Below are 23,019 nucleotides of genomic sequence, written 5' to 3' on the forward strand. Positions count from 1 at the left end.
TGTTTTAAAGACTTACATAAACTCGTTAGTCGTTACCCTCTTTTACTCAACCTGCAGATCTGGTTGTTACATCTTGCCTTCTTAAAAAGAGAGCGTCAATGAGATAATAAACACTCTCTCCTCCCTTTGACTCGAGCTGGTCGTCTCCCTTTTTAATCTTTTCCTTCTTGGAAGTTGGCATTGTCCATTCACTTTTTAAGCTCTTCCCGTGCGTGTCAACGTCTCTTTCTCTCTCTTTTAACAGACAAATAAAGCAGCACCTCCAGCTAGGCGCTCTCTCTCTCTCTTTCTCTCTCTCTCCCCCCGCCCCCCAAGCATATGCTCGCTTCTCAGAGAACAAGGCAGGTATGTCCACCTACCTACACTGTCTGTGCTGCCATCATTGTGCTAGCTGGTACTCCGCTCCTGCGTAATCTGTTGCTCGTAGGTTTGTTAACAGACACATTGTTAATCGGCTCCTACACAGATTATCTTTCTCTTGCTATACCTCTCAAATTGCTGTGGTGCTAGCTTCTCTTCAATCGCACGCAGAATTCTTGCGATACATCGATCTTTCGGACTCTCAATACTCAGCATTCAGTTGTCAAGGTACTTTTACTGTCTATAGTTTCTTGCATACACCTCGTATTCTCCATTCCTGCTTCCTTGCGCAAGCGTTTTCAGTTTCCGTAATGGACATACGGTCAAGATTGGCTCCAACTGTGACTAAGACTGACTAGCTCGCAATTGTGAGAATCAAAGAGAATGAAGGTTCTGGCCTGTGCGGCTTCCAGAAAGACACTAATGCTTTCAATTGAATGGATATATAGTTTGATGCTTCCTTCTATTCTTATGTGGATTGTAAGGATAGTGAACCACCATTTGGCATTCAAGAGCTCACAAGGCTCTTCCAAGCCTCGCTTCCATGATTGATGCCCCCATTCTGAAATAGTTATTTGATTGTTACAGATATCAACGCTCATTATTCATGTCAAAGTCAGTATAATGTAGCAAAGTTTTGATGACATTATTTGATGAGTATAGTCAATAATTGCCATATGCTTCCTAAGTTTACCTGTTAATTCTCAATTAGTTTTCAGAATCATTTAATGATGTGCAACTGGAGCTACCTTTTATCTGAATGACCCCCTTCATTGCCTGATTTTCTTGGTGCTCAATACTAGACAACCTCAATACTCATAGAGACTGCAGTACTGTCCATCCTACCACGAGTACTCTTGTTGACATTATTTATTCAAGAATCTGTGCTTCTTCCTTTGGATGAAGGACGACAGCTACAATGTTCTGCCACTAATTGCAGCTATACACCCACAGCTCTAATGAGCAGGTGCTTGGTTCTCCAAATATGTAAAGTGGAATGACTCTCCTCATTGCCTGATTTGCTTGTGGTTCTTAACACCGGCAACCAAAACTGCAGTATTGTCCATTCTAGCACCAGTAATTATGTGGATGTGTTCAAGGAGATTTTGCTTCTTTCCTTGGATTAGGGGTGGGCTGCAACAGTGCACCACTACAATGCAGCTGTACTGCCACAGTTCCAGTGAGTAGCACTTCGAGTTCTTCAAATCTGGAAGGCTTTGAGAGTTGAACCTTGCTTTCTCACTGTGTTAGTGGGTCTTTTGCTTCATCTTTAAAACATCCTGTCAGGTGATAATAGAGGTCTCTTGCCAACGTATTCTTGCTCAATTGTTTAGTTCATTGAGGAACATGATGTAAGATCTATTAGCTATTCAGTGGTATCCACTTCTTGCAGTTTTATAAACCAATAGCACTCACTTGTTGAAGTTTTCTATCCCAGTAGCATCTAGTTTGTAGAAGGTATAGAGTAGATTCTAACTGCCTTTTATGATAACTTGGTCCTGTCAGGCTATCCATGGATCTGTAGTCCCAAAAGTCTAAAGCAGTGGTTCTTGTATAATACTCCTCGTTTTGTCCTTGTGCCTTGGTTGGGCTTTGCTTCTTTGAAAGATTAGAATCATAGTTTTAAGTAAAAATGTTTGATGCTTTATACAAGGAAGGAATTGATTGACAGTTTGTTGCTAGATTTCATTGTAAATAAGATGGCCATACTATAAATTCTGCTCTTCAATCTTTCTGAAACAGTTGGATCATGTGCAAACTTTTGTTGCAGCTTGTGTCCTTAGTGGTGCCTTTGTTAATGCTACATGCTTATGCAAATTTAAGTAAGTTCTGTTTTATGACTATACAGACTTCTCTGTTTTGTCATGGAAAGTCTTATTACTCTAGGGATGTCACAGATTGTCATGAATGAATAATGAAGTATATATTTTCTTTGAGGATCCACTGCTGTTTCCAGAATTATTGCACTAAAATTATATTGAAAGGGAGATATAAAGGCCTGCACGATGTTTAAATATCAAGACATTACAAGAAAGTGTTAATGTGCATTGTGAACCTTCATGTTGTTCACATATGATTTGTTTCTTTAGCCAATTCAACTACATATTGGTGTCCAAGTTTTGTGCAACTTCAACTTTCGTAACCAAGGATAATTGTGAAATTGTAAGTAGGGCAATCATTAATTGAGTTGTGCAGTCTTTGTCCCTGCACCAAGCTATGCATATGGACCAATGCATGAGGTCCAAAAGGGGAATACTACATAGCATTAGAGATATGCAGTGTTATATCTATATTAAACTTAATTATGATACACAAAAACTTCATTATGATGTGATGCAAAATCAATGTGAAGTTTGCATCCTAGCTGCTCTAGCTTTGTCACTCTTAATTTACTTGGAGTGTCTAGAATCTCCTCTTTGTTTAGGACTCCTGGAATTGTGATCTTTCTCCAAACAAATGAAGCAAAGTGTTTCTTTCTGAACTCCAACAAAGTATTAGTTCTATGATGTCTTGTTTGGGGTTCTACAAACCAAGAGTACTTGATAACAATGCAACTTTACGTTGCAAGAGTTAGCAGACAAAGAGGCAAGATATGCGTCACGTCTTGTGATTTGTCCATGATCTTTTTGCTTGCTAGGTTGTTGGGCCTCACAACTTAGAAGAAGGTTTTCATTGGGATTCATGGCTTTTTGGAAGATTTCTTGCTTTCTTGACATAGAGATGATATTTAACTCCTCTTTGCCTAGACTATAATCTAGACCATTTGGACAGCAAGGAAACATGCTCTCTTTGCCAACTCTATCTCTCAACTTCCATTGATTTTGCTACACTTTCTTTGTAGTTGTACTTTCCTCGAGGACATGGATCCCTCAATTGTCTTTGTGTTGTCCCAATGTCTTTGATACACTCTTCTTGAGGGTAAGATAATTGCGCTATAAAAAAAGGGACCATCAAGCTATAGATGAAAAGGCTAAACGAGTAATAGGGACTTGCCAATATGCCTAAAGAATAAGGAGGGGTTCTAAATGGTAGCATCCCATATAAAGGATCAGGGTGAGGAGCCACATTGGTGGCTTGCATAACCACTTAATCTCACCTCTTCTATCTCGAAGGCTCCAAAACTCTCAAAAAGGTCTCTCATCATCACCTTATCTATTTTGAAAATCCCTAGGTTTTTTCCGAGTAGCCTCTCAAGAAATAATATCAAGCCAAATGTCTATGATTCTCTTTCTCTAAGAATTCCTTTGCTACTAAATCCTTATCTGTGTATAGCCTTCCCTCTATGTCACACCAATATGTTGATGATGGTCTCCCATCTTTGATGTGCTTGCCTTATGAGAGAAGTTGATTTGCTAATGAGAAAGTGTCTCCATAAATATGGATGATTGCCTTTTTCATACATGAGTGACTTAATGGATATTGGTTTCAATTAGAGCACAAAGTGTGTGTCCAAAAAGCACACTTTGAACCATTGCTCTTTATATATCAATTTTACAATATTCTTGAAGGCAAGGAGTCCAACTAAATTGAAAGAAGAAAAAAAGTGTTTCAATGCATTTGTAAAATTACATAAATATCACCAGCATAGCAGCCATCTAATGGTTAGGAGATGGCTTCATTGACTGATTGTGAGAGTGACCAAGGCGGACGAAGTGGGTGATGACCGAGGTAAAGGCAAAGGTTATGAGGTAACAAATAATATGATAGCATGCAACAAGGGGAGAGAAGAAAAGGGGAGGGAAAGCGAAGGTGGTGATGATAACGACAATGATAGGCTTGTGACAAGTGCTGAGCAACCAAAATTAAGGCTAGCATTAATATTAATTTACATGCATTAGTCCCTAATTAGTGCTTCTTAAGTCATGCCCCAAAGAGCTTCTTTATGATTATTAGACTTTTATTTGCACAATAGGAAAAATGCACTAAAATCCCCTACAAAAGGTCATGTTGTGGGCATCCCATGGTCTCTAAGACCACTGCCATTCATCCTAGAGTTATCGTCATTTTAGATTGGCTGCCAGCTAGCAGCTGCTTGTCATTGGTGACTTGGAGGCCACTTGCATTTTTGGTGCTACAGGTCCTTCCATCAGTAGAAAATTCCATTTTTGCTGCTGCTACCCTTGGATATCTTCCCAGAGGCTTTTACCAGCCAACAGACATTTGCAGACAAATTCGTTTTTGTGGCTGTTGTTGCTGCCCCTCAAGATCATCCCCATCATCACTCATAGCTATAGAGGATTGTGTTGTGCTCCCTTCACTTCTATCCAGCTTTATTTGGTGTCTTCTTAGACAACCTCCTTCTCAGATATCACCCCCTTCTTGGAGGACCACGTTTCGCTCCCTCCAAAGCGCAACCTTATTACAAATGTGCCATGTGATCAACCAAGGCAATGCAATCATCTTGGGTCACTCCATCAATGCAGACTTTGTGACTCATGCCTCAATCTTGGTCCTAGAGACATAGGGGCCAAGGGCCTCCCCATTGTATCATTATATATTTGATTCACTTTCATTCTATGTTTCTAGTTTATTCACTATTAATTGTTATTCTATAATTTGTTGCCTACACTGCAAATGGTACGATTTCTTTACATTGTGTCAGAGCAATCATATGGGTTTTGTTGTGCTTTCTTTCTATGGTATTAGAGTAGAGGTGCCCCAAGAGTTAAAGATCAATGCAATCATCTTGGGTCACTCCATCAATGCAGACTTTGTGACTCATGCCTCAATCTTGGTCCTAGAGACATAGGGGCCAAGGGCCTCCCCATTGTATCATTATATATTTGATTCACTTTCATTCTATGTTTCTAGTTTATTCACTATTAATTGTTATTCTATAATTTGTTGCCTCCACTGTAAATGGTACGATTTCTTTACATTGTGTCAGAGCAATCATATGGGTTTTGTTGTGCTTTCTTTCTATGGTATTAGAGTAGAGGTGCCCCAAGAGTTAAAGATCCTTGTCATTCCCTTGGTCTTTTGTTGGGGCATTGAGTTGGAATGTGTTTTTCTCCCTCTCAGCCTTGCATTATAGGTTTGATACACTAGTAAACTAGCAGAGTAAACAAGGTAAATCAAGCATTTATACCTTCATTGTCTTTCCAAATACCGATTGGTGGTTGCTTTTATTTCTAATTTCTTGTTATATATAATTAGGTGCGAGTACATCTTCAAGAGCCACTAACTGAGGTGCATTTTTTTCCAAATGTGACCTTAGAAAAGCAAAGGGAGCTTTGTGTTTTTGTGGCACTATAAGCTTATCTTGCATCTAGACCATGGGTTGTTGTAGTTGACCTTGCAACTTTTGTGATACCACTTGTATATGAGGTGTCTAGAGCGTGATTAATTTTAGGAAGTACAATTGACACATTACTTGGGGTCTTTGCCACAACCATTCCATCAGCAATACCTAGTGATGCACACAATTAAGAGTACACTTGATGCTAGTTGGGATCCAAAGAAGAAGAAAAGGGTGGATGCATAAGTAGCTCATTTTTTCTCTAATGATCACATTTAGTTTTGTGTTGAAGTTGACCTCCAAAAATAATGTAGAGGGTAGTGGACATAAACTAACTTGTAAACATGGAATAAATTAGCAAATAAACAAAGGACTCACTAAACAGGAGAGCTAGAATGCTCTCGCACATTAGAAGACACATGATAGGCCCCAAAGGTGGTTACGATATTTCTTTATCATTATTCAAAGCTTTGCATGAAAGGGATTTGCTATCACAAGCCAACACTCTCTCAATGCAAGTGATTCTCATTAACCTTGCTCTTGAATTAACTTGAATCAGTGTAGACTTGTGTCTAGCGTGGTGCCTCAATTGGTCTCACCAACCTTGACCAAATGTGCGATAAGTTTGTCCATTCACAATCTAACGAGTGTAATGCATATGGATGCATGCTGTTCTTGGTCTAGTTGACTTGCAAAAGTGACATCAAGCTCACTCTTGAATCAGCCTACACTTGTGTCTTGTGTGGTTGTTCGAGATTTGGTCATCCCCAAGGCAAGGCAGACATGTGCTATGTGGCAGCCTGACAGTGATTGCTGCATTTCTAATTTAAAAAATAATTTATTCATTTTGCTGCAGTCAGCCAGTTTTCGCTTGGCCGACTTGCTGTATTTGATTATTTTATTCTTGGCTATTTATATACCCAAGTCTGTCTGGGGTCACACATACATTCATACTTAAGTTTTTCTGCAGATGAGAGAGAGCAAAGGGGTGGTGATACTCTAATGGTCTGTTGTACATATCCTCCTTAAGGATTCAGCATTCATACTCTGCAGTCTTCAGTGTTACACACACACACACACACACACACACATACTCTCACTTACTCTCTCTCTCTCTCTCTCTCTCTCTCTCCATGTCGACTTCTTTCTTTCAGCCCCTGCAAAGAAATGCTCTCCCATAGAAAACTCAAAAACAATCGTACGACAACACGTAGACTGATATAGAACACAGTTAGGGTTAGGGTAACTCAGAGACAATGAACATAGTGAATAATGAAGAAAGAATAATGAATAGAATACAATGCTCAACGTAGCAAACACACTATGTAGTGAAGAATACTGGCCTTGAACTCTCGTGTCTGGAGGAATAGGCAGAGAGTATGAGCTGAAGAGTTTGTCGTACTGTGACGGATCGTGAAATGCAGCAAGGCAGCCTCCATGAGTGTCTTGCAGCAGTAAACACATCAGTGGATGACGATCATTGAGCAGATGGACAGAGGACAGCCCAAAATGATGATGTTTCAGCTGGTGAAGGCTGCAAACAGCAAAAGCAGCAATGGGGAGCTCTGAAATGGGGAGATGGCAGCAGAAAGGATCAAATGCAGCACCAGGATGACATCTAGTGGTTGGGCTGTAGCAATATGTGCAAATCGTAGATGTCTAGGCTGTTGCTAGTAGTGGGACTGTGGGTGGCTGCTGTAGATCAGGCAGAAATGCAACATATTTGGCGATAAACAAGCAGCAAACGCAATGATCTAATGGAGATAGTAGAGGTGCTTGGTCGGCCAGTAGGGTGGAAATAGTCCAGATTTGTGATGGATGGCTGATAAGTATGTGCTTGATGGTAGAAGACAGTGGTGGATAGCTTCAACTAAGATATCCTCCGCATATGGTGTGTGGACAACAAAGCTCTAGCACTTGCAAAAATGAGATTGAGGCTGAGTGGGGGCTGTTGTCTACACGAGCCTTCTTACATCGAGGACCCAAGAGACTCTTCTATGGGAGGAACTGGCATAGCTTGTTGTGGAGCATAACGAGTGTCTTAGAGAGGTAGGAGCCAATGGATCTAGCTCCATGAAGGCTTTCACAACAGGTATAGGAGGGGGGTAAAAGATGGAGAATTCTATGTGCAAATCGTAGATGTCTAGGCTGTTGCTAGTAGTGGGACTGTGGGTGGCTGCTGTAGATCAGGCAGAAATGCAACATATTTGGCGATAAACAAGCTGCAAACGCAATGATCTAATGGAGATAGTAGAGGTGCTTGGTCGATCAGTAGCGTGGAAATAGTCCAGATTTGTGATGGATGGCTGATAAGCATGTGCTTGATGGTAGAAGACAGTGGTGGGTAGCTTCAACTAAGATATGCTCCGCATACGGTGTGTGGACAGCAAAGCTCTAGCACTTGCAAAAATGAGATTGAGGCTGAGTGCAGGATGTCGTCTACACGAGCCTTCTTACATCAAGGACCCAAGAGACTCTTCTATGGGAGGAACTGGTATAGCTTGTTTTGGAGCATAACGAGTGTCTTAGAGAGGTAGGAGCCAATGGATCTAGCTCCATGAAGGCTTTCACAACAGGTATAGGAGGGGGGTAAAAGATGGAGAATTCTAAGGCCAAGCATAAGAAGGAGAAACAAGAGAGTTTTTAGGCTCTGACTCAGATTCAGAGAAGCCTAGATATCCACATTATGAGAAGAGGATGCATCTCGAGGAGAAATATTGAGAGAAGTACCCTGATCTTTTTGTGGAAGTGATTGTGTGAGAGAGAAGAAAATTTCTTGTGTGTCTTACTTACCTCCCAACCAAATATACCCTCTTTCCACCTTCTAATTGGGTCTCTAGGGCTTGTTTTCATGGTGCACCCGACCGGTGTTCCCAAATAGACAAGTCCTGCCCAATTAAGCAAGAAATCTGAGGGTATCCCTCGAGCTTCGGACCTTGGTACTTCTTGCCCTTGTCCGGGACACTAATTAATGGCCTTCTTGGGCTATTTGCCCAGCCGAAGGTTATTATGTTTGACATTCTCTTCCCCTTTCAAAAAATCATTGTTCTTAATGATTAGTGATGGGAAGTGTCGTCGAATTAGAGCTTCTGATTCCCATGTAGCATCAGTAACTGGTAGACCCTTCTAGGCAACTAGATACTCGTGGAGAGTACAATTATACAACCGTTTCTCTCTCCGATCTAGTATCTTGTGTGGTCCATGGTCAACAACTGAATCTTGTTCTTGCAAAGGTACCATACCATCAATTAGATTATCATCCCGTGAGATATACTTTCTTAATTTGCTAACATGAAACACTGGATGAATACGGCATCCAGGAGGAAGTTCCAATTGGTAAGCTATATCACTTAGCTTTCGAATAATTTTCCAGGGTCCACAATATCTTGGAGATAACTTTGAACATTTGCCAGTCGATAAACTAGACGACTTGGGTGGTACTTGGAGAAAAACTTTTTCTTCTAATTCAAAGATCCTACTTGACCTTTTCTTATCTGCAAAATGCTTAGCCCTATCAGCAGCTTGCTGTAACGTGGCTTGCACAATTTTAATATTAGTCTGTATGTCAGTAAGAAATTCTGCCGCAGCTGGGTATTTCTCATTTGACCTTATTGTCCTAGAAAAACTTGGATTTATTCCATAATTTATTTCAAAAGAAGACAAACCTGTCGCCTTATGAGGTCTGTTGTTATACGTTGTCGTGATGCTATGCTGACACAATGTGAAAAAGCATGAAATGCATGATCATCCGACTTCTTTATTGATCTAGAGAGTCAAATGTGATTTGAGTCATTAGTACTAGTGTGAGTTGCATCATCATCTGACTTCTTTATTGATCTAGAGAGTCAATGTAATCTAAGTCATTGGATAATTTTAGCATATTTTTGATATTATTTATTATAAAAATCCGAAAAAGTTAAAAAAGCTTCTAGATTAGAATGGCATGTAAAAAGCAAGTTACTTTTTCAGCTAGTTATTGGATTTTTCATAAAAAAAGACAGATTGGCGAAATCGCGTACATTGCAAATGTTGTTGACAGGCTGAAAACTGCAGTTTGAACTGGAAGCTTTTTCAGCTAGTTATTGGATTTTTCATAAAAAAAGACAGATTGGCGAAATCGTGCGCGTTGCAGTCGGTGTTGACAGGTTGAAAACTGCAGTTTGAACTGGAAGAGGAAGAATAAGTGATCTGGGAGATCCATGATCAAGCGTCCTAAAGTTTTACTCCCCTTTCGGAGCCAACAGAGCCATTAGATTTGGGTTTCAAGCAGCAGAGAAGGAGCTGTTATTTTTGATCCACGTTTTTGTTTTACGAAGGAAGCTCCAGGAGATCTAATGTCTGGAGAGTGCTTCTGAGTAGTGCCAGACAGGATTTCAGGTTCTGTCAATACATATTGATTTGATTCATTGTGCTTTGTCATTATTGTGTTTACCTCGTGTATTCTTTATCTTCTCTTCCATCTCCTATCTCTACTTCCTTCTACCTCTGATCCCCGGTGGATTCGACCTTTCGACAAAAACCCCTCCGACATTGGTGAACCCGACGTGAAAGGTCGTCAAAAGAAGGAAAGACAAGATGGGAGAACCTTTGAACACAATCTTCAGTGATGTTTTGCAGCAGTTGATGCAAAATATGAATATGCTTATGCAAGTACAATAACAATAACAGGTGATGCAAGCTTCTGCTCAAATAGAAAGTGTTGTGATGAATGCTTTGCAAGTAGTTGAGCGCGAGGTGAAGTTATTCAATGAGAGGAATGTATCTATATATGTACATACCTATGCTCAGAAGATAAAATTCTTTGGGGTGGCTCAACCTGCATGGAGCTAGTATTTTGTACGTGTTACTGTACATGAACTGAAAGCACGGATTACTGAATTATACTTGTAGGATGCTGACTGGGTAGCTTTCAAGAAGACTCTCAGGGAAGAATTTTACATTGAGGATACCAGTTTGATTACGCGCAAGACTTTTTAGGAGTGGGTTTTGCAACCCAATAAGGGTCTTGTGACTACAGAATTGTTAAGAGAATTTGAAAAACAACAATGACAATGCAAAAGGCAGTCTTAAGAGAAGAAACATATGTTTTACTTCAAAATGTAAACTTTGCCTCCAATGTCACATTGAGCTTACTGCAGTAGAGGATGGGGTAATATGTATCTTTTTGAGCCTTGACGCAGTCAAATTCATAGTATTTTAAAAATTACTGTAGTTCAGGCACAAGTACAAATCTTTGGAGGCTTTACAGTTTTGAAACATTTTTGTTGGGTGTGACTTTGTCTGTCTTTGAGCATGTGGCTCAGAATCATGTGTGTGAAAGTGCTGACCAGTATAACGTCCACTTCAGAAATTTATCAGTAGAAGAAGCAGATATCCCTCCATAGTCTTGTGGAGGTACAACTACTAATGTGTCAGTTAAGTCAACTTGGACTTCATAATGTCAGACTGGGGATTAGGAACACAATACTGTGGGGGTCATTTTTTGAATGTTTAGGTCTTGTCTTATGATAACTTACATTGTTTATTCTTTCCTTTGTTGTGAGATGAAAGCACAATTCTCTAGTCATTGTATAAGGTTTCTTTCTGCATCGATATGGTTTTACTGAGGCTTGTATCAAGGGGTTGAAAAACAGGTTCTTTGGACTAATGCTCATGGATATAACTCTCATTTGTTTCCTCTTTCATGTGCGTGGGATCAAGACACAGCTATGTTGTCTGTTTACAAGGTTTCTTTCTGCATAGATACGGTTTTATTGAGCCTGATCTCAAGGGGTTGAAAAACAGGTTCCACAGTCTAATGATCATGGATATTAATGCAGGGTTGATGGGAATCTCTTTTGCTCACTGGCCAGTATAGAGGTTTATCTTCATGCACTCAGACATCATCTTTTGTTCCAAAAGAGGCCAAGTTTGGGTAACATCAATTGAGGATCCATGGGGTAATCATGAACAATCCTGGATCAGAGCCCCCTCTAATTGTGTTGAGTCCTAACACACAAAGGGCTACCAGTTCACCTAAATCGACATCTCGTACAGCAGCAATTGCTGGAGGTATAGCAGGCGCTGTTCTGTTGGTTTTGATTACTCTGACACTGGTTTGCTTGTCTCTTCTACGAGCAAGGAGAGCATCAAGTCGGCAGTCTGATACGTCATCATCAGAACCCTCTATTGAAGGTTGAAGCCTGATTCATGAACCTTTTGTCTCAAGTTCATAGTTTGGTGAAAATTATTTTACATATGATATCTATATGATGTGTTCTCAAATTTGCTTCTGCATTCTTGCAGTGGTTTGGGCAAAACGTCCTGGTAGCCCTTTGGGTGCATTTGGTCCTGCTGTATCTGAAGCTCAGAGTGCCAGATATTTCTCCCTTGCAGAATTGGAACATGCATCAAAGCAATGGGACCCAAATAACATGATTGGGGTGGGTGGATTTGGTTTGGTGTTCAAGGGTTTGCTCGAGGATGGTACAATTGTTGCTATAAAGAAAAGGCCAGGCACCACCAGTCAACAATTTGCAGCTGAGGTGGATAATGCATGCTCATGAATTTTTAAAGGAATACTTGAGTAAGCTATAGTTGATGCTGCAAATACCATTTGATGATGGTCAGTTAGTACTGAAACAAAAAGACCAGCACTGCCAGTCAACAATGTGTAGCTCAGATGTCTCTTGTTTGTATTAATCTTTGGTATCTGCAATAGTTGGAAAAGTCTGTTCTACAAATTTGTCATTGCAAGGATGACAAATTGTGTAACACCTGTCTTGAATTTTCTTACATTGAAAATACATCTTAATCACATTCTATCTACTTATTACATTCATGGTACACAAACCAATGAACATCAAACTTACTAGATCTATTTTATTTCCCGACAATCACATTTTACATTTTCTTTATTTGTTCATTCCATCTGAGCTTTCCTTAGATTTTTTGTGCCATTTTGCCCACCATTCATGCTATGACATCTTTATTGTTTTATTTTGCCATTTGTGCACTTCCATCTTTTAAAGTGACTTGTGAGTAGAGTAGTCCTAAACTTTAAAGACTCAAAATTTTCCTATGGTACCACAATGTGATCAACTTCCAAGTGACTTTTTGATGTGTTTTTGTTGGCTGAAAAATCAGCTCTTGCACTTTCATCTGCATCTTCATTTTGACTTCATTTTTTTGAATGTAGGTCAAGGACCTTTCCCGTGTACGCCACAAGCATGTTGTTATCTTGATTGGATACTGCCAAGAAGATGATCAGCAGATTCTTGTCTATGACTATCTCCCAAATGGAAGTGTCAACACTCATCTATATGGTAAGCTTCATTTTTAAATTTATGTCATGACTTTGTAAGTATTTATTTACATCAATAAATCTGCACTGCATGTGGGCTTACAGATTCTGATGGCCATAGCCTGGGGAAACTTGATTTCAAACAGCGAATATCCATTGCCCTGGGTGCAGCAAAAGGTAGAACTGTACTACACTTATTTATTGATTTAAGCATATTTCTTTCCAGTCTCAATGAAAGAAATAGTGAGAATTGGCCTGCAAATAATTGCAGAAAATGTCATGCTATCCATTGGAGATAAGCTCCTAGATGGTAGTGAAAGTTGTGATTAGTCAGCTACTTCAGGAAAATAACTCTCAGTTAGTGAATTGAGTACCTGGGGGTTTTGGCTTGCAAAAGGGTGGGTTGCAATGCCCCGAGTGATATTCCACTGTGTATTGCACTTCCAACAATTTCTTCAGTCCATAATAGCCAGGGCACAGACATGGTGAGACATGGTACCATCCAGCATTTAGAGGGGACTAGGCCACTGAGGGGAAGTAAATGTCCTCCTCTTAACTAGCAATTGGGCATTTTGGGATCCACAGTTTCACCCTTCAGTGTCTTTGACTACGTTAAACAAAAACATATTTGCCATTGTCATAAGTATACATTTGGCATCTTGGAATGTCAAGGACCAACTAGTTGTAGCCAAGTGGAGGGGGGGAGTGTGTATATCCATTAGTGTGAGTTTTCTTCCTTGTGTCAGAGAGTGTGACAGTGGTGCAGGATAGGCACTCTAGGTCAGGATTCATATTGGTGTTCATCAATCTTCTAGGAGTACTCTGTCAGCAAATCTTCTTTTGTTTTTTAGTCTTGCTGTCTTTAGCTTCTCAATAGCTGCTTGAACATCTTCAAGCCTTCTTTCTAGTTGCCATATACGCAAAGTCAGCAACTCTTCTTTACTGATATCTTTCTCCCAAGGTAGAAGACTCCATGTGAGAATAGATTCTTCAATTGGCATAATTGGTTGTTGTCCGTGCATAAGTTCAGCTGGCATATAGCAAGTCACTGTATTGTGAGTAGTCCAGTCAGCCCATAATTGGTTGTTGTCCATGCATAAGTTCAGTTGGCATATAGGTAGTCATTGTACTGTGAGTAGTCTGATCAGCCCATAATGCAAAAGGCAGCATTTTAGGCCATTCTTGATCTTTCCTCTACAAGACTTTGCTAGAGCTTTGAGAATAGGCTGGTGCTCTCTCTCACTTTTCCCATTGCCTTTAGGATTGTAGGCTGATGTTAAAGCCAACTTAATACCCAATTGAGCAAAGAAGTTGCGTGCCTCATCAGCATCTAACTCTCTATCTGCAGTTACTTTACCCACACAACCTTATCTACAAAACACTTCTTCAAGCAAAAAACAACAAACAACTTGAGTGGTCTTGGTTGTTAAGGCTTTACCTTCAACTTGATTGGTTAGATACTCTCTTGCAAACACTAAATACCGCATATTCCATATCCCTGTAGACATGGTTACAAGATCAGTAACCCATCTATAATGTATAGACAAAGGATAATTTTGTTGTAACTTATCTCAATGCTTGACTATAGAATGCATCTGACACACATAACATGTTTCAACAAAATATGCTATGCCCCAATACATGTTTTGCCACCAATATTTTTCTTTGACTTTACTAAAGGTTGCCCATATGCCTCTATGGCTAGCCCACAGGCTTTCATGAAATTCCTTCGTTACTTGTTGTTGCAATCTTTTGTTATCTAAAACTCGGACAGACGCTCCTTTCTTTTTCTTTGCGTGCTTCCATAGATGCCCTTCTTCAAGAAAAAAGCCATAAGCTTTCCTCTTATATATGCTTGAACTCTTCATCAGTCCAAGATTCCTTCTTCACTGTGCTCAAATATTGGCTGATCTTCAGCTAATCTTCTTCATAATCTTCTTCAAGGAAATGAACTAGAACTTGAGCAATGCAATGAGTATGCTGGCTTCTAGTTGATCATTCTTTTTCCATAGATAAATCTTTGATCTTTATTACTGTATAGTGATTTACAGCAGTACCTTTTCCTGTTCTTACTGTACTTAATGCTATATCATTAAAAAGATCAGCTTCACTTGCAAGATTCAGCTTTGGGTTTGTATATGCAGCAATTGAAAAGGTACTTTCAGCAGCCATGGAACGAAATTCAGCAAGCATAGATTCTTCAGCTTCATCTTCTTCCATAAGCTCTTCTTCATTGTCATATCTTGCACGTGATAGCATGTCAGCAATTGGATTCGTCTTTTTTGCAATATGCTTTAATTCAGGGTTGAGAGATTTACTATATGCAATCCATCTTAGCATAGCAATGTCAGGTGTAGAGCAGTTGGCAATCATGCCCAAGAGTGGAAGACAATCAGTTTCTACCACTATGGAAGCACTTATAAAGTATTCATGATCATACTTTAACGCTGTTACAAGTCCCCACAATTCCCTTTTTACTTGTGCATACTTTCTTTGACGTTCATTGAGAACCTTTGCTCCAAAACGAATTGTATACCTGTTGCCTTCAAGGTCTTCTTGGCTAATAGCCCATCCTATCCCAATGGGACTTGTATCCACAGTAAGGATGATGGGTTGACCATTTGAATAATCAGTCCTTTTGAGAGTGGGGGCTGAAATTAACAACTTTTTTAGTTTGCATATAGTGAGAGTATGCTCTTTTTTCCAAGAGAATCTTTGGCATTTTCTTAATAATTGATAGAGATTTTCGGCTACATGAGCAAAATGTGGTATTCATATGAGATAGAATACACATGCGCCAAGAAATCTTCTCACCTCAGAAATATTTGCATATTTTTCTTGCATTCTGTTGATGGCATCTATCTTGATTGGTGAAGGTTTACGTCCGTAGGGACATCTGTCGGACTTATTCTACTCCAAAAATCGACTTAGCTCTAGAAAGGATAAGATGTACCTTTTCTAGCCTTGTCAAAATCCTGTCACAATCATGAATATGGTTAAATACAAATGTCCTGCAATCATCTTCGTCAAGCTCCTCATTCTTTTCATTGACTTCACATCCCTTGATAGGTACATCATCAAGAAATGGAAGAGTAAGTTGTGGAATAAAGTCCCTTAAGACTTTCTGCATAGCATTCATCATATGGGCTACGGAGTTTGTTGTACCTTGTGGTAGAGTGCACATGCAGACCAATCCAAGAGGTGTCTTCATTGTGGTAATGTCTCGGGTTTCTAATGAAAGCTGAAATTTGTCATATCTTGAATATAGGTCGCCCATAGAATAAATTGCTCTACCTGTAAAAGCTTCAGCAAACTCGTTAACAATTGGATCCGAACCAACATTTTGGATTGTGACACGATTAACAGGCTGTAGATCTTGGATGAATCGTAAAGATCCATTTTTCTTAGGTGCGGTAAACCATCGATTTGAGTAAGGTGCTGAAGAAGGTTTTAAAATCTTCATTCTGATCCTCTCATTCAGAAGTTCCAATAATTTGGGCAAATGTGCCCTTGGAACGGGAATGGGTTTGAGGTTCCAAGGCGCAAGTGGGACTGTAAAAATGACCATAGGAGCCACAATATTTAGATCCACACAGCCTATTTCACTTGGTTGAAATGCAAAAGCTTTTTCATGTTTCATTAGCATTTGCATAATAGAGTGTTTTTCAGCTGGTGAAAGAAAATAATTTTCATCTATTTTTAGCTCTTTTATACTTTCAGATGTGAACTTGTGACTAATGTTGGAAGGATCACGAAGACTTTGACTGATTTGCTGCCCTATCAGCCAGCCCTTCACTTTTAGGAGGCAGTGGGACTGCCACAGGCTTGACTTTCTTATCCACTGTCTTGTATTTTGTCTCCACTTGCGCTTCAGCCTTGTTGAGTAAATCGATATCTTCTTGCTCAATAAATTCTTGAATTGTTTGATAAAAATCCAATGTATATACTTCTATGGACTGGTTTTCAGCCTGATTTTCTGTATGAGCAGCTGCATATATTTCAGCCAATGTGTCAGTAGTAACCAAACAAAAAAAAAAGCTCGAAATATCTTCATTTTCAGCCATCATGTCATAAGTTTTCAAATCCCTTTTACATAACATAAATATTCTCTTTCAGCTTTAGTCATGGTTGGAAGAGACTTATAATAGCCCATACTATTGATACATACATACATATTTCCTAGAGAGAGTTTTTGTAGTATAAGGAGGTTCAATATTTTTACATAATGCACTGCCATAACCTTCTTTTATAGCACTGCAGCCCGAAAACCCCTGAATTCTCGGGCATTAGGAGGCACAGGATAATCACGCAGTCGATCTCTGTTTCGATGATGGTTAACACTTACAGTAAGAAATTATACAGCTCGTTCATCATCCTTGCTTCGGATTCGAGCATAGGAAGAATCATCATCAAAAGCTTTTGTTTCCAAGCGGGCTTCAGAAATGTAAGGTTGCCCAAGAATGATAGAATAACTACAAGAGTCTTGAACAAAAAAGTGAAAATTGTCTTTTATGTCTCTAATAGTTACCTGCACATTAGGACATGCAGCATATAACTCTCCAGAAGAGTTGTTTGCAACTCTCATTTGCCAACCTGGATCAACATCTATGGGCCATCCGCCACTTTCATAGAGACTCCTTGCCATGATGTTTATCTCCGACCCATGGTCTAAGAGTACAATACATGGTGTTTCTTTTTCTCCAATTTTGACGACTGTCTCCTTTGTTGCTCTTGCCCAATGCGTACGGGAGTAGTGACTGCTTGGAATGAATCGAGCCTCTTCCTCATGCATGTGCTGTAGACAACATTCTTTTTGAGAGGTGGGCTGTCCAACTAGTTTGGACCAGTCGACCATTACATTTTCAGCTTTCACTTCTTTAATGTTTGGACCAGTCGACCATTACATTTTCAGCTTTCACTTCTTTAATGCTTTCTTTATCTTCAGCTTCAATTGCTGCAATTAATTTAACTGCTTCAAGATGAATTCCTTGTGAAGTCAGCTTCTTTTCATCCTGCATAAAAACTTGAAGAGCTTGCAAAAAAGCATACACTGTTTCTTCAGCTTCATTATCAACATATTGTCTTTTCCTTTTGATTACATTAATAATTACATTATGGAATTCACGTTTGGCAATTCCAAGAATTTCGCCTAAGGTGAATTCAATTTTGCTTCTCAGAATTCGTTCTTCTAGGACTCGTTTGAGATCGGTTGTAGATTCTGATTGCCTTTCTTCTTTCCTTCGGTTTTCTTTATTTGTGGCGCATCTTCCATTTCTTGATCTGGGGTTATATTTTCAACAAGCTTTGGTTATTCAGACGTTCTTCTAGTTACCTGTTTCGGAGGGCTAGAACAAGAAGGCCCTGGTTCATCTTTTCTTTTTCTCTTTTTTTCAATCAAAACTTCTTTATGATTGACGTTAGCCAAATGTGCAAAGGCGGAAAAAGAATCTACCAGTTCTTTCCAACCAGCTATTCCTTGAATGCACTAACTGGCGTTAGCCAAATCTTCTTTGGCTGCTTTACCACGTTCCATTTGATCTAGTGTCTGCATCTATACTTTAGATTGCACATTAGCTTTACATGCTTTCAAATTTGATTTAGTTGGCTCAATTTGCAGCCCATAGGTAGTTGCATTAATTGTTGCATAGGCATTTTTTACAACTAAATCTTCTAATCTTTTCTGTATTCCACCATTGCCAAAATTTGGCTTCAGTGGAAGACTAGTTTCAGCAGCATGAATTTTTTTGTCTTTCCAAAAGAAGAGCTTTTGTGCTTCAGCCTCACGGAATGCAGAATATTCCCTCTTGTCATGTTGTTGGCTGTCACACCAAATATAGCGCCTCTTAAAGCCTTCTCTCATGGGTCATTGAGTTGATGATCGTCCTTGTTCTTTAAATTTGATATCCAGCTTGTTTACCTTGGAACTAATTTTTGTAAGGTTCAGATGAAGGTCACGCATGCTTTTAATGAGTTCATCCATTACATTATTTTTAGAAGGAATATAAGAAGAAAGAGTTGGTTGATTAGTCAAAGGAATAGGGGATTTTGAAAGTGAAAAACGCTCCATCAATGGATTGAAGTTGAAGTAGCGCCTAATCTTAGTCGCATCCGCTCTCTTCGAGCAATCATGTTAACTGCATCAGTAACATCTGTCCAAGCAGTCTTGACTCCTGATTCGGAGGTAGCATCTTCTAGGCGATCAGCAAGCTTCTCTTGCAGAATGGGATGTGCAGCCTTAAGGAATAATTCAATCTTCTGACCTTCCATACTTTGTTGGTCTTCAGTATCAAGTTGCCTAAATTTACTTTCAAACTCATGATATAAAGTTGTTGCAGCTAAATCTTTGTTGGGTTTCTCAACCCAATTAGTGAAACTTTTCTTCGTCATTAGGCCAGAGTCTTCTAAGAAAAATTCTTCGCGTAGGACTTTTTTTAATGTAGCCCAATCCGCATCTTGCTGAAAAAGACCATGGATTTTTTCTTGAAGATCGTGCTTGGCTAGTCTTCTAAGAAAAATTCTTCGCGTAGGGCTTTTTTTAATGTAGCCCAATCTGCATCTTGCTGAAAAAGACCATGGATTTTTTCTTGAAGATCGTGCTTGGCTAGTCTGGTAAAATAGCGACTCCATGCATGTTGCGGTGCACCAAAAAAGAGCATTTTCTCAATATACAAGCGAATGAAAATAGAGACATTTTGACCATTAAATTGTTTTAATTCCAGCCCAACTTTCTCTAGGGCTTTGATAGCTATGAAATCAATCTTCTCTTCGTCTTGCCTTTGTTGTTGTTGTTGAGTCTGCTGCAGTATGCGCACCAATTGTTGTAGAGTATCTCCTGAAGAATCTCCCATCTTGGAGTTCTCTTACATCGATCTTCACGTTGGGTTCACCAATATCGCAGCACGTAGGGTTGAATGTCATCATAGGGGTTTGATAAGAAAACTGGACAAGATAGATAGAGATGTGTCTTCAAGAGATAAGTAGATTACAGTGAATGGTACTTCATGGTCAATCATAGGGGTTTGAGAGAAAAGAATGTATGGGGATTCAAGAGTTTAGACTCCGGAGATGATAGAGATAAGAGAAGTGTTGAAGGTTTCAAGCCAAGTTCTTGAAGATGTTGATAGAGCTTTCAACTACATGTTCTTAGCAAAGATCACAAGAGTATTATCTCATAAGTTCGAACTCAAATCAAGCTTGTTTTCTTGACTGTAAGAGCAATCACAAATTATAAAATCAAGTACAATATGCTTTCATGTATCATAAACAACTCTGCATCCCATCATTCATACATGATGCCATAGCATGAATCAACTTTGCATGAGTACATTCAATGTAGACTTCAATGTAGACTATTAGGGACAAAAGCTTATGAGTCAATTACAAGGCTTGTAGGGCAAAGAGACTTGCTTCAAGAGAGCTTCAAATTGAGTTCCTGACAAGGCTAAGTTACCACAGCCAAGAAATAAGAGAAAACGCTTCTCTTAATTTAACTCAAAACATCTATGAATGATCTATAAACATTGCCCTGCCATAGGGGCGTATAATACTTATGTATTTTGACAAGATGTCTTCTGTAAGAAATGAATTAAAAGAACAATGCTGTAGCTAATTCTTTGAATATGGCTGAAGATATCAGCCCCAAATCAGCCCAAATATCTTCTGGAATTCATCTGTGATGATAACATAAACTTTCCCTAACATGGTGTCGGTGCGAGAGTCCGCCACGGGGATAAGAGACAGCAGAGTGAAGGTAGATTCAGGGAGAGGAGTAGATGGAAGAGAAGGGGTTCGAATAAATTGAAGACGTAGAAGAATACTTCAAAAAAGAATTAGAAAATGTAGGAAAATACTAACAGAGATGAAGCTTGTTAGTTTATTTCAGCATTATGACAAGATAAAACTCTAATAGACAAAAAAGTGTATAAAATAGTATTTTCCTCTATGTTGCTCAGATCACCAATTTGATGCTTCCGTTGGTTCCGAAAGGAGAGTAAAATACCAGGACACCTAGCCAAAATTCAGCCAGATCACTCCTTATTCATCTCTCACTTTGGAGTGCTATTTACTGCTTGAAAACAGCGATCGTGCGTCGCGCAATTTCGCTAATCTCTCTTTTTACATGAAATCCTCTCAAATTGGCTGAAATCTACATACTTTCTTTTACATGTCATCCTAATCTAGAAGTTTTCTATAGTTTTATGGATTTTTTTACAAGAGATAATATCTAAAATATTAAAAATTGACTAAAACTTGTCTAAAAATGTAATATTTTTGAACCATGGATACTAACACTAATGCCTAAAGTGGCATTGGCTCTCTAAGTCTAAAAGAAAGCCACACTCTAGATTTTTTACATGGTGTGCATGTAGTTGCACGCTTGCATGGTGGGGGGACTTGCTTGAGTTGCTACGCCAAACATACACCATATATAGAATAGGAAGCTCACTCAAGTATACAAGGAGAGAGATGGAGGTCAAAACGTTTTCTTGTTGCTTTTTTCTTTTTTTTCCACATACTATACAATGTACATAAAGTATAGATAAGATACAACATAAATGAAAGTGGCCTACTAAGTCAAATAATGCATAATTGACTATACTAATCGACTGACACTATAACTATGCCAGCTGTAGGTAGGTACAACAAACTAAATATAATAAGTGATAAGTCAGTGGCCATGTGAGGATCATAATGACCATCGACATCCATCATCAATGTTCGCACGTGTTGAGCTTGCCATCTCAATATTTTCCCTCAAGCTCAACTCTATATCTTTGCAACTCCAAGTAAGCTTCGAAACTTTCGAAGCTTCTCTGTACCCGCCTTTTTGAAAATATCAGCTATTTGATCTTGTGTGCTGACATATATCAAGTCAATCTCTCCTGCAAGTACCTTCTCTCTCAGAAAGTGGTAGTGCATCTCAATGTGTTTTGTCCTAGCATGGAACACTAGGTTTCTAGCTAGTTGTATGGTGCTTATGTTGTCATAGTTAATGACAATTGGACCGTCTCCCTGCACATCTAAATCACCCAATAACTTTTGTAGCCATACCACCTCGCACGCTGCCATAGCAGCACTTCTATACTCGGCCTTTATACTCGATAAAGAAAATGTAGGTTACTTTTTGTTGCTCCATGTAACTGCTACATTACCAAGGAAAAACCACCTCGTATGCTACCATAGTAGTGTTTTATACTCGCTTCTGTACTTGATAAAGCAACTATAGGTTCCTTTTTGCTGCTCCATGTAACTGCTGTACTACCAAGGGGAAGCATGAATCCATTGGTAGATCTTTTGTTTGACATGCTACCAGTATTTGTGTATCCAAAGTATTTGTACATCCTTACGTGCCTCATAAAAATGTCCATAATATAAAGTGTACTTTATATACCTAAAGATGCGTCTAACTGCATCTAAATGAGGCTTTCTAGGTATTTGCATAACTGATTGATAAGACCAACAACATAGCTCAAGTCTAGCCTTGTGATAGTCATGTAAATTAGACTTCCTACTATCCTCCTGAACATAGTAGGGTCTTCTATCTCATCCTCAATTTTAGAACTCAACTTTACATTTTGCTCCAATGGTACTGAAAGAAGGCTTACATGTTGTCATACCATACTTGGTATAACATATCCAAGCCATACTACCTTTGGGTCACATACCATCATCACATCTGATCAGCTCAATATCAAGAAAGTATCTCAGCTTACCCAAATTCTTTATCTCAAAATTTTTCTTCAAAAAGTTTTAAACTTTTGTAATCCCATTGTAACTGTCACCTATAATAATCAAGTCATTCACATAGATGACTATGATGAACAAATCTGCATTTTCCTTTCTCACATAAAGTGAGTGATTAGCATCAGAAATACAAAAGCCAATATTGACAAGATACTCTACGATCTTGTTAGACTATGCTCTAGGTGCTTGCTTCAGCCCATAGAGCGCATTCTTTAATCTGCACACATATGTGGGATGCTCTAAATCCGCATAACCTATTGGTTGCTCTATATACACGTCTTCTTGTAATTCACCATGCAAGAAGGCATTCTTAATATCCATTTGCTGTAAACTCCAATCTTTGGCTGTTGCCAAAGCAATCACGCATCTAATAGTTGCCATCCTAGCAACTGGA

General features: G+C 39.1%; 1 protein-coding gene across 4 annotated transcripts in view; it reads left to right on the plus strand.

Annotated features, from left to right (window-relative positions):
- The first annotated feature begins 212 nt into the window (after positions 1–212).
- Positions 213–23,019, plus strand: part of LOC148024710 (Protein kinase superfamily protein) — a 28,543-nt gene continuing 5,736 nt past the window's right edge. For 2 of the 4 annotated variants that reach the window (XM_087694353.1, XM_087694356.1), the window contains exons 1-6: positions 213–345; positions 467–588; positions 11,419–11,773; positions 11,885–12,123; positions 12,777–12,903; positions 12,987–13,058. In XM_087694353.1, the coding sequence (XP_087550479.1) occupies positions 11,545–11,773; positions 11,885–12,123; positions 12,777–12,903; positions 12,987–13,058 (667 nt within the window). In that variant the 5' untranslated portion in view covers positions 213–345; positions 467–588; positions 11,419–11,544. Of the gene's footprint in view, positions 346–466; positions 589–11,299; positions 11,326–11,418; positions 11,774–11,884; positions 12,124–12,776; positions 12,904–12,986; positions 13,059–23,019 lie in introns of all 4 variants that reach the window. The other 2 variants (XM_087694355.1, XM_087694354.1) reach the window with 2 other exon arrangements.

Source organism: Lygodium microphyllum, chromosome 15 (assembly GCF_053477565.2).
Source record: "Lygodium microphyllum isolate KBCC chromosome 15, Lygodium_microphyllum_v1.1.10, whole genome shotgun sequence".
NCBI lineage: Eukaryota > Viridiplantae > Streptophyta > Polypodiopsida > Schizaeales > Lygodiaceae > Lygodium > Lygodium microphyllum.